This window comes from Prionailurus viverrinus, chromosome B4 (genome assembly GCF_022837055.1).
Source record: "Prionailurus viverrinus isolate Anna chromosome B4, UM_Priviv_1.0, whole genome shotgun sequence".
Classification (NCBI taxonomy): domain Eukaryota; kingdom Metazoa; phylum Chordata; class Mammalia; order Carnivora; family Felidae; genus Prionailurus; species Prionailurus viverrinus.
In genome coordinates this window covers 101,739,148-101,751,812 of record NC_062567.1, presented here as the reverse complement: position 1 = coordinate 101,751,812, position 12,665 = coordinate 101,739,148, and the positions used below count along the sequence as shown (strand labels likewise).

The following is a 12,665-nucleotide window of genomic DNA, read 5'->3' as shown; positions in this document are numbered from 1 at the left end:
CTACATTTATCTTACTTCAATTCAACAAGTGAGTATTAAGCACATATTCTATAGAATATTTTCCTAAGTATTGAGGAGTATTCAGGAGCCCTTAGTATTCAGTAACTATTGAGGAATATTCAGTATTCTTAAGCCCTTAAGAAGTCTGTTTTTTTTGTTTTGTTTTGTTTTTTTTAAATTTTTTTCCAATGTTTATTTATTTTTGGGACAGAGAGAGACAGAGCATGAACGGGGAAGGGGCAGAGAGAGAGGGAGACACAGAATCAGAAGCAAGATCCAGGCTCTGAGCCATCAGCCCAGAGCCTGACGTGGGGCTCGAACTCACGGACCGCGAGATCGTGACCTGGCTGAAGTCGGATGCTTAACCGACTGCGCCACCCAGGCGCCCCAAGAAGTCTGTTTTAAAGAACACATTATTTTGTGTTATTATTAGATAGATGAAAGTTCCTAATTGCATAAAGCAGTACAGCTTAACTGTATTAATCAAGAAGACATTAATTAAGGAATATGAGAAATCTCTAAACATAGCTTCTGTGCACAATGTCTAGGACCATATTTCTTAGCCTTGTGGGTTTTCCTTACATTCCCAGACCCGGAAACATGCAGCCTCTGCTACCACCTGTGCCAACAAAATGGACCCACATGCTAGCAAGTTTCTTCATCTGCTCCCTTCAGAATCTGCCCTATGTGGGTGACTCTGGTTGGCTGACTCTTAAGTCACATGTCTGCCACCTAGTGGTTAAACATGCCTGAGAAATGTTTTGAATCTAGTATTGGGAGGATGACATTCAGAATGCAGAGAACTATCAAAGATGGAGGATATGTTCAAAAAATTGGGGGCAACCACAAATACATCTCTACTACAACTTTTGTTGTACTCTTCCATATTAAAATTCTAAACAGCAGCGGTACTGACATGTATCTATCCAGCAATACAACTATACTTGAACATAAACAAAATCACCTTTTCTCAAAAAAGAAAGTCCATGAATGTAGCTACATAACCAGGGTTCGTCCATATGTATACTCTTGCTCTAATTAAATCTCAATCATATCTTAATATTCTATAACCTACTGACTACTTTAAGTGTTAATCAGAATCAAGTAACCAATATAAAATAAAAAGGGAGAATAATATACATTATGTATATATAATATAACAAAAAAAAATCCCCCTTTCTCCAGCTGGTCAAAAAGTCCTAATAGCAGTTATAAATTCCAATTCTAAACCTCAATTCTTGGACTTCTGTAGATGAACTGATATATATTCATCACCAGCTCTAAGTACATAATTTCAGGATGTTAACCTCCCAGCCTAGCACTGTGTTATCTCCAAGATTGAATTAAGACAGACTCTTCTTTGGATCCTTTAATCGTTCTATAGAATCACCTGCTTCTGAATGATGTGATAGTGTAGTGAAACCAGGCTGGAGGCATCAGTCAGTTGCATTACCCCCTTTACTTTAAAATGTGGTTTTTTTTGGTCAGAAGTAATGTTGTGTATGATAAGACTGTAAGCAAAAATCTTGATAAAATGGTATTGCCAGTAGAAGCATAGCCATTAGAGAAGGCAAATCCATATCCAGAAAAAAAAAAACATTTATTACATTAAGAAAAGGTAGACACCCCCTCCTTGACGGAAGGGATTTGATGTGATCTGCTTGCATCAAGGTGACTAGCCTGGCCTCTAGGTGGACTGTTATCATGTCAGGGGTTCAAGATTGATGGTTGCAGCTGGTCACTTGGCCATTCAGCTGTGGTGATAACCCTATCAACCTTAATGATGAGAAGCCCATTTTGCCAGGTCAATGAATAACTTCTATCCCTGAAACCATGGTCACTTTTCTATACCCATTGAACAAATATTGTGGTGGCCAGAGAAATAGGCTGATATCCACAAGGTGATTAATTTTTGTCTAGCATATTGTTGAACTAACTAGTCCTAGTTCAGAGGTAACATCCAAGAAATTTGGTATTTTCTTTTCCTCAGTACTGTTACCATGCTAAATAGTTGAGGGTTCTTTTAGAGAATATCTTTTGATTAGCTATTGCTTCATAACAGACCACACTAAAATTTAACCTCAGAAACAACATTATACTGTACTCACCAATTCAATGGGTCAGGGATTCAGAAAGGGCACAGTAATGATGGCCCTTCTCCGCTCTGTAATGTTTGGGCTCGCAACCCGATGACTTGATGGCTAGTGACAATGATATGCTGGTAAATGATTTATTTTACCAGAAAAAAATTAAAAAGCACTAACCTATAGTATTTGGAATTCCCATGGTTTTAATACTCCCATGGTGGCTGACTTCAGGCTACCAACATGATATCACTGAAAGCTGAGAAGTGAAATGATGCACAATAGGGAACCAACCTGTGGTATTTCTACCTTCAGATGCAATAGACGTAAACACCCCAAAGAGTGTAGATAATGGTAAAATACTTAGGAATTTTATTAAAAATTTGGAATTTAGTAAAATAATTAGGAGTTAATACATTTTGAGTGTTTATTATCTTTTCAAATATTATTTATTTAATTATAAGCTTACATAATTTAAGCTTCAACAATAACTGTGTTTAACCACCGGCTCACAGAATTCCTGAAAATTAACAATCCCCTCTAACAAGCTGGTATGGGCCAGTGTCAGCACACCATTTGAGGCGGATAACTCAAGTATCTGGACTCTGCAAAGTCTGCTTGGGAGCAACCTATTTCTCATAGGTTCTAGGGCTCTGTGTGAACTTAACGCTGCTTATTTCTCCAACATCCTCTGATGTTAGCCTTTCCCTGACAAACTTTGCTTTAACCACACCAGTCTATTTTCAGTTCCTCGATATGCCCAGCTGTGCCCTCTTCCAGGAGTTTTCTTCCTCTGGCTCTTCATTTGGCCAGCTCTTTCTCATCTTTTAAGTCTCAGTTTCAATATCATCCTCTCAATGAAACATCTGTTTACTGCTCTATGCAAAGTAGGTCTCTCCTCTTTTCAGCTCCCATAACTCTCTGTTTTAGGGTTAAGTTTGTACAAACTCCCATAACCTACGTGAAACAGCTCGGATTTAACCAGTGCACACACGTATCTGTAGACTTCAAGAGAGTAGAATACCATGAATATAATCAAAGATTGAGAAATAAAAGGAAAGCTCTTTGAAAACATTGTGTCATTTCACACGGAAGAACTATTAATATTATTTTGACCCTTAAATATGATCCCTACCTATTGATCTATACATTTAGGGTCTCAGTTATTTGTGTTCTTCTGTGCCAATGCATGGCAAAGTTTTCTGACACTTCGAACCATAACTACTGATGGTGAATGTAGAGAAATTAATTTATTAAGAACTAAGAAATGTGACACTAATATGTGACACCGAATCGAACAATGACATTGTGAAAACCAAGCATTTTTACTACTTTAGGAAATGTAAGCTTTAGGAAAACTCCTGAAAAAAATGTTTTCTTTATTTCTTTCCATCCCAGTATCTTATATCTGCTTTTTCCTTTTTTGTTTGAGTAACTTCTGCTTTATTTTACATAGGCATTTGTTAGCCTATCCTTTTCACTACCCTTCTGAAAATCTCTCCCACAAAACTTCCTGCTCATATATTATTCTTCCCTGACCAAAATATTAATAACTGAGAAGTTAACCCAACAGTTTTTTTTTCAGGTATCTTTGTTTTTAGCAGCAGAACTGCCTTATTAAACTAAACAAAGGTGGAGCCCCAATTCACAAAACATTTTTATTTTTTTAAGTTTATTTATTTATCCTGAGAGAGACTGAGATAGCATGACTGGGAGAGGGGCAGAGAGAGAGGGAGACAGAGAATCCCAAGCAGGCTCTGCACCGTCAGCATAGAGCCCAGTGAGGCTTTCAAACTCACAAAACTGTGAGATCATGTCCTGAGCCAAAACCAAGAGTCGAATGCTTAACTGACTGAGCCACCCAGTCGCCCCACACAAAACATTTGAAAGTAAAATTTCTTTAGGTCTGGAACAGACTGAGACACTGTTCACTGGACTTTCATGGCCCCAGAGGCTACTCTGGGTGAGTGTAGGTTCCCAAGTAGACCGTTATTTAAAAACCTCTTTTCCCCAAATGACTATTGCAAAACCTCAGTTCCTACATTCCACTTGGTTGCATCTACTTTTTATTATGTAACCTAAGAATTAATTGTAAATAAAATTATTAGTGATTTTCACTGTGATTTTTATAGCAACATGTGATTATAACTATTACTATAATCACTATACAAATGTGATTATCACTATAATCACATTCAGAGCAACATAATTATGCTCATTTCTTTCAATTCAACAATTTTAAATGACCAAATGTGTATGAAGTTAGTTGTGACTTTTAATACTCTTCTAACAAAATCATCATGCATTGTGCAATGTTCTTCAATAATTACTCTTTTTGATCACATCTGTTTTGTGTTCTATTTCTACTGAGCTCATGCTGAAATTATTAAATTTTCTAAAAGGATGAATAAGAATTTACATTACATTTTTTAAATGATTAATTCCATTATATGATAGAGATGCAGTTTTATGGACCTTTAATGCCTTTTATGGACCCTGGCTTAGATTCAGGTGTGTGCTTCTTTGCTGCTACCTGTGGTAAACTCTGAGGTTATCATGAGATGCTAGGTAAAGCTGCAATCTTTTCAGATAGAAGTCATTCATAAGTATTAGTAACTTGTGTTCATAAGATAATTGCATTTAGGGTAATTACATTTTCTGTTACGCCCAATAGCTGTTACTGGAGCACTTGGAATGCCTGGTGTCACGACACGAAAGGTCGCTAAGAATGACGGTGGTAAAACGGCAAGCCCAGTCCCCCTCGGGAGTGTCCAGTGAAGTCGAGGTTCTCAAGGCACTGAAATCTTTGTTTGAGCACCACAAGGCCTTGGATGAAAAGGTAGAGTATTTAGAAAGGTTGATTACAGTTTTATGTGTCGATTGTACCTCAGTGAAGCTGAAATTTAAAAAAATAAAATAAACTGCAGCTACCAATTTTAAAGAGTATTAACAGGAGATTTCAAGCTTCACTGTGCTTTCGTCATGAGCATCAGGTTCCTTGTCTTCATCCATGACTCAGCTGACTCCTGACGTAAATGAGTACAGAGAAACACGTTTGAATTATAGGAAAATCATTTTTATAACTGCAGCTGGATTATTGTGTGTATATTGGTGATGCTCATAACCCTGTTTTTTTTTAATACCACCGAATCTATGGCTTATCAAGTTACACTTTTATTGTGGTGCATTATGGTCCTAGTCCAGATGGCCATTTGAAATTTAATATTGTCATTCAGTCTCCCTCTCTCTCCTTCTCTTTCTCTCCTCCCAGCCCCTCTCTGAAATGCATGTCTATAGACCCCAACACAGAAGACCACTAACTGGAAATTCAACTTATCTTGAAGTATAAATTGGATGTATACTCTAACCTTTGGAGGTTTATATTAGAAGCATACATTTTATTCGATCTCTGATACCTTCTGAGTATATATTCTGAGTATATATTTTGAGGAATCTCTGAATATAACAGCATAAGGTATCAGTGGAGAAAACCTGCTTTAGGTCTTTTTAAAAAAGTGGCAGTAAGCTTCTTTTAGCTGTTACTCAAAAAACTTCGACTGACATAAATAAGCCAATATGATGATAATATCCTTGAGAGATTAATAAGGCTTATGACATGATTTTAATTTTGTGAAATGTTACAGAATTAACTTTTTAAAATTAATAAAGCTTTAGGATTTTGTAGAGTGGGAATTGGGGCACTTCAATTAGAAAGTACCTGATAAGTTCTGAGTATTAAAATCCAAATGAGAGATTATTACCCGGTTATATCTAGGTTTTAAGTATGCAGACACTTGTGCTCTGGTTAAAATTTATGTACATATATACTTTTATCACTGGTCTTTCAGATGGTCTTAGACCAGGGTATTATGTGAAGTATGTGCATAAGGATAACTATAATTCTACCTTCTAGATTGTTAAGAAGAAATTGTAGCTTATTTTTCATTTTAGCCATGAGAGGAAAGTAGTTTATGAATAATTTTGAGTAAGATAGAAATTGATATTATATAAAGATCCTTGATAAATATAATATCACTACTATCAAGTATCAAATACTTAATATGTTTGATGTCTAAGTTCATATTCCCTTTATTATTAAAAAAATACATTGTTAAGAATTTGCAAGACTTCATACTTATGGAATGTCTATTATAAGTCAGACAGATATTTGACAAACAAAAATAGATAAGACATTGTCCTTACGACTGAGAAGTTCAAAGTTATTGCTAGAGATTCACGTGTCAATAATGGGTAATGTTAAGAAACAGTATGTACAGTGCAATAGGGAGCCACAGGAAAAGTGACTAATTCCACTTGAGAAAGTGATTTTAAAAAGTTCAAGAATGTCTTCACAGAGGGTATGACATTTGGACTTGAATATTAGAGAATGTGTAGGAGTTTTTTAAGCAGAGTAATGAAGATACTCTGAGCAACAGGATCAATATGTAAAATAACCCAGATGTATAAGAAGAGCATGGCCTATCCAGAGAAAATGTAATACTTTTGAATGCCTTGAATGAAAGTGCTTGAGAATGTGTGATCTTAGAAGTTCCCTATATGCACTCCCACATCACTTGAGTGGTATCTTATGAAAGAATGGATGCAAGGCAGTAAACAGTATTCAGGACAAATAACCTGATGGGTGTGAGTACATTTAAGAAGAAAATAGTTGTTGCACAACTTAGACCAGACAAATAATCTACTATGTAGACATTCAGTGAGTTTAGCATAACTAAATGAAGCATTTTATACTATGGCGCTAGGAGTTGTAATAGTATGTACTAACTCACTAGAAGTTCCAGGGACATTAGTTAGTTCATAGGCAACTGAACTGATTATCAGCTAAGTATTGTTGAACAGTCTAAAGGAAAAGTGTTATGAGCTTGGATTCTGGAGTTGGACAGATATGGACAAGTGACTTCTCTGAATATGTTTCCTCTTTTGAATGGAGAGCTAATAGTACTTAGCTCATAGAATTGCCATGAGGATTAAATGTGATCTGATGTGCAAAAAACTCTTATATGGTACTTAGCATATGGCAAGTGCTCATTGAATGTTAATGAGTATCACTGTTAATGTGAATAAATTTCAGCACTTGATAAAACTTTCAAACTAAGTAAAGATGTTGGTGTTACTGTTGATCCACATGCTTGTTTTAAGTAGCATTTTATTTAGTTATTGAAGGATTAATTTGTGCTTTCATGGACAGTTCCCCTAGGAATAGCTCACAGCTACTCAAGAGGCTAGGAAGGGTGGGGAAACAAATTACAACATTCTATAAGTACTATGGATACTATGTTATAATACAGAGAGATGATCAGAAGAAGATGCAATTAACCATTTCTTGATGACAAGACACTACCGACTTTACAGGGTAAAGTTACACACGAAGAGCTAAACAAGTAGAGAAAATTAAGCATAGCTATGGATGGTTACAATTACTGGCAGTTGTCATTATTAATGTCCTTATTTATACATCCACTGAGTTGTAAGTTTGAATTTTCCTTATTAGCGAAGACTGACCGTAACTTTGAATATCACTCTCCAATGTGTTAACCAATTTTGGAGGCTGGAGGAAATGATAAATATACATGTTTAAGGATAAGTAAAAATTCATAGTAAATATATATATGCACTCCATACATATTTCTGTGATCTAATATCATATTGCCAAAACTGGATTTGAACTTCTGGTCTAAGGAGAAAACATTTACAATGTTTTCTGTTATAGGACTGATAATTCCAAAATGAAACCCTGCCATACCTTACTTTTAATTTGGAATGTATGCTTCTTCCACCAAAGTTTCTTTTCATCCTGAAACACATTTGTTATTTTTAGGGAATTATTTTATTTTAAAATCTCAGGGATAGGATGTATGTAGCCTTGAAACATCCTTTGGGGAAAAATTTCTTTAATTATTTTTTATACCCTTATGAAGAAAATTGATATAGTAGATGAAACTATAAATAAAAAATTCTAGGTGTATATAAATATTTTAGAGGTTATACTATAGTTCTATAAATTAAAACATTAACATGTATTAACTAAGAGACTACAAACAATGGATGCGTTGAATGTGGTTAAATAGCAAAAGAAATCAGAAAAGGTTACGTATAGAGCTAAGGATATCAACTGTGTACTTACATTTAGGAAAAAAAAAGTTAAAATTATAATTTTTCATGGCATATCAATCATGTCTAGATAGTTCCACAGCACACCAAATCCAACAAGGAAAGTAAAGGTAATTATGTCATTCTGCTGGTGCTGTGCTTAGCAGAGCAGAGCAAAAAGCTAAAAGCTGGTCAGAGACAATATTTTTTTCACTGCTAATGCAATTTAAGCTATATAGACAAGGTAAAATGTTGGGATTCTTTATGCCTTAGAAAAGTTACTTTTTTGCATCCCACCTTTTTTGTTTGTTTGTTTGTTTGTCTTATTCAGTTTAGCAGAAATTAGTGCAGTATGAATTAAATACAGAGAATAATTTATCCTAATAAAAATATGAATCATACATTTATCTCATAATGTATTGATATTTACCGCCCCAGTTTTTGGATTTACAACTAATTCAAAATATATTCAGAAATTGTTTTTATTTTCTTGTAGAGACACCTTTAGATTCATTACTTTGTGGGTAATATAATCTCAAGCTGTAGATACCATTCTAAATTTATTTGAGGGGTTATTCTATATTCAAGTTGTTTGATAAGCTTAATGATTTTTACCCTTTGAAGACTCACTATAATGAGAATAAAAATGTTTAACTTTGTGGTAAATAGGAATCATATTAGAACAATTTTTGTGATCATCAGTTTAGCAAAGAAAGGAAGCTACTTTAGCCTACAGGATAGCCTGGTTTCAGCCATTCTGTAAATTATTTGAAGAACTCTTTTAGAAACATTCCAGTGTATCAGTATATCTTAAAATAAGACACCTAACCTCTTCACAGCAGTGTTAATGTGATAGTATTCAATGTTGCTCATAGTGAGATCGTTAACTTACATTTTGACAATTTCATATTGCTCTTCTCATCAACTACGATTCTTAGAACTTTCTCACTCAGAACACCTGAATTTTATAGCTGGTATTTTAGGAAGTGGGTGTAAAACTTTATAATCAACCCTGTTAAATATCAAGCACATCTACTAAGATTTTTGTTGATATCTGAATTCCACGCATCAGCAAACCTCCTTATTTTCAGCCTTCAGATATTTGCTTCTTTTACATCTATCCAGGCTGCTCATAAAAAAAGTATTCCCCAAGTCAAATCATCAAAGACTTCCTTTCAAGTAGTTCTTGTTCAGTTATTAATCAGCATTATTAGTTTTATGCATTTTAATGAACAATTGGATATTTGTCAAACAGCATGGGTACGTGTCAGGCTATCTAGCACACCTAAATATCATGAAAGATCCTATGTAATTATCTTTGATATCAAATATCAATTCATGTACATATTACTAATTTTCAGAGGATTTGAGCATAACTAAATATAATTCATATTAAACTCCTCTCAGATAGTTATTCTTTCTAACTCAAGATACATTTCAGGAGTGAAGTGCACCCAGTCACCTGAATATGTATCAGTTATCATTATACAGCACAAAAATATAATTGATATTTTTTAAAATTTATTGTTAGATTCTAGATTAATAGGATATTAGTGGGGGGTTTTTGTCTGCTTACTAATTGAAAAGTAATGTTAAATTCAACTTTCATTATTATGTGAATTTCTAAAATATATTTAACCTATATTATCACTTAAATCTTATCTTTTTAAAATAGGAAAATGTGATACACTAAAATACACTGTCAATGCATTAATAAAATTAGAGCTAATAAAAATATATATTAAAATACATATTAACTGCACAAATACTATAACATCCCCATGGAGCAAATTCTATGTTAGCTCATATTCAATCATTCACCATGAATTGCATCTTAAGTTGAAGAACTGTGTATTTTATTGATTCTTTTCTAAGGAAAATTAAGTCACTGTAGACATTAATTTTAATTCCAATTTGAATTAAATTAAATTAAATTAAATTCAGTTAAAATCCTTTCTCTGAATTCCTTAAATTTTTATATGATAATATATATTTTACGTATATGTAATATAGAGCATATCTAAAAGAGCTGAACATATAATAACTAAAACAATTTTAGAAGTTCTAAGAAAGCAAGAATTAAAGACCACTTCTTTAGTTTCATTTATTTATGAAACATTTGTAAATCATATTATTTCCAAATCATAAATATTTTCAAACTAAATGTGCAGAATATTCGGTTCTATAAAATATGATGGCTTAACCTTTGGTATCTGGAAGCTAGTTAGGAATTCCAGACTAATCAAATAGTTTTCAATCCCTCAGTAGCAATGTAGACCTCTAACTAATACAACATTATGAGCAATAGACAACATTTTTTCAGATTCTGAGAATCTTTTATGAAGTTACTCATACCAAATGAAGCTCACATATTATTTTTTAAAAAGTAGAAAGAAAGATTTTGCCTATGTCTCATACTTAATCAGTGAGTCTTTTTCAGGGGAATTCATAATATATTTTTGAACTTTGCCTCCACTTACTGTGAGTCAGAATTAAGAATAAGCAGGTCTGTCTCTTTTCCGTTAGAAATTCTGTCATTGAGACTAAAATGACTTGCTTATAAGGAAATACCGTGATAGAGAGATGCTATAAGGTGACAATGTATTCATAGAATTTATGAGCACTTAGGGCTATAACTACGTTAAAAATTCGCCAAATATGACTGTCTCGGATAATGTTAATGATGGATTCAGCACAGTTTAACATGTATGGGATGTACATTACTGCACATATTTTGGTTTTTCTTCTAGGTAAGGGAGCGACTGAGGGTTTCTTTAGAAAGAGTCTCTGCACTGGAAGAAGAACTAGCTGCTGCTAATCAGGAGGTAACATACCAAACTTTCTCCTCTTTTGAGGTGTGATATCACTAGCATTATAGCCCTTGTGTTTCACATCACTTTGATTAAAACTGTCACAAAAAATAAATTACATTCTGTATATGCCACTGAACAAGGTGTGTTGAAACCAGTTGCCAGAGTCATGTTTCCTGATATCTGGTGGTTCAGATCAGTCACTTAAAGATGAAAAGAAAATTATCAAGCTCTAGTGACAAAGTGGCTTAGAAAGACTGCAGTCAGAATGCCAGTCCTTTCAGAGAGTAAAACACAGCTCCAAAATTGGAAAGCATGTCAAATATCTGCTAAACTTAGAAAATGGCACAAATGAAGTTAAGTCCTTGGAGATATAAACATACTTCCCTGAAGGTTCTTACTATTCTTATCTTCTAAAGCATCATGCCCGTGTTTAGTGGCACCATTAAATCCACTTCTCTTGCTCTCATTCATGACTAAGGTATTATAACCATCTCTGAGATTTAAAAAGTTGTGTTTTTTTTTTCTTTAGAAAAATTGACTTATTTTGGTTTTTAGTATACAGATTAACTTGGGTCACTAGACCAGATATATATATATATATATTTTTTATATATCTGTAAAAGAATATATTAAAATATATAAACAATAATCTGTATAGGCCACTAAAATCAACCCATCTCTTTCTCTGTCTCTAAGAGAGAGAATACTTGTAAGGCTACTTTTTCCTCCAGAAATGTATTCCAGTAAGGTAAATATTGGCATTGGCTAGTTGGACATACTAAAATAACTCTACAAAATATTCTTATTTTAAATAATTAAATATGTGGGCAGCTAATGTCATTAATTATAAGTATTATCAGGGCATTCGTACTACAATAATATTTGCATTTACATTACACACACAAATACACCTTTTTAAGGCATGTTAAAAATTCCATCTAGTACAAATCACCTTGTTCTTTAAAATAAGCTAAACCAAAAAAAAAAAAAAACCACAAGTTTAAAGTTTGCCTTTGTTTGTTCTGGGTTTAACAACTTAAACTTTAGAAAAAATGGACTTTTAATTGCAGAGACAATCAGTTCCATGTCAACTAAATGCTAGCTGTGTTAAAAACATAAACGGTGGCATAATAGTTAAAAAATAGAGAAAGCATTCAGTTCAGCTTAATAAACTGGATGGCTTCAAATAAATAAAAATAAATAAGTAAATAAAACAAAGGGAAATAAGAGATTGGTACATCTTAGTCATCACAGAAGAAAAGAACCTCTGAGATAATGGATGATGACGAAGAACTCAGTCTTTTTATGAGAAAGGATAGGTTTTACCTATACAGCAGGTATATGCATTCCTGGAACGTCCAGAAAGAAAATATTAAATGTTTGTTTATTTTGTGTTTTATCATTGTTAATTTTGATTTTCTTGTATGTTTAAAAGTACATTTATTTTGGGTACATCCCTCAAAACATTTTATCATTAAGGGTAGAGAAACAAAAGCTTTGGCAACTACGAATATGAAAGCCTTGCTTACCATACAGTAATAAAGCCTCTGTCTGTTATAAACAAAGGTGAGGTGAGACCCCTTGGCCAAAGTATGTATGCTGCAATAAAAATATCCCTCAAGTTTAAGTAAGGCGCTGAAAATTAGCTCCAGAAATG

The 12,665-nt window shown here is 33.7% G+C and overlaps 1 protein-coding gene across 10 annotated transcripts in view; it reads left to right on the top strand.

Annotated features, from left to right (window-relative positions):
- Positions 1–12,665, top strand: part of PPFIA2 (PTPRF interacting protein alpha 2) — a 477,511-nt gene that overhangs the window by 283,444 nt on the left and 181,402 nt on the right. For all 10 annotated transcript variants that reach the window (XR_007154244.1, XM_047868603.1, XM_047868602.1 and 7 more), the window contains 2 exons: positions 4,759–4,923; positions 10,946–11,020. Coding sequence is in view for 9 of the 10 variants with exons in the window: in XM_047868603.1 (XP_047724559.1) it covers positions 4,759–4,923; positions 10,946–11,020 (240 nt within the window). In the remaining variant the exon portion in view is untranslated. The remainder of the gene's footprint in view (positions 1–4,758; positions 4,924–10,945; positions 11,021–12,665) is intronic.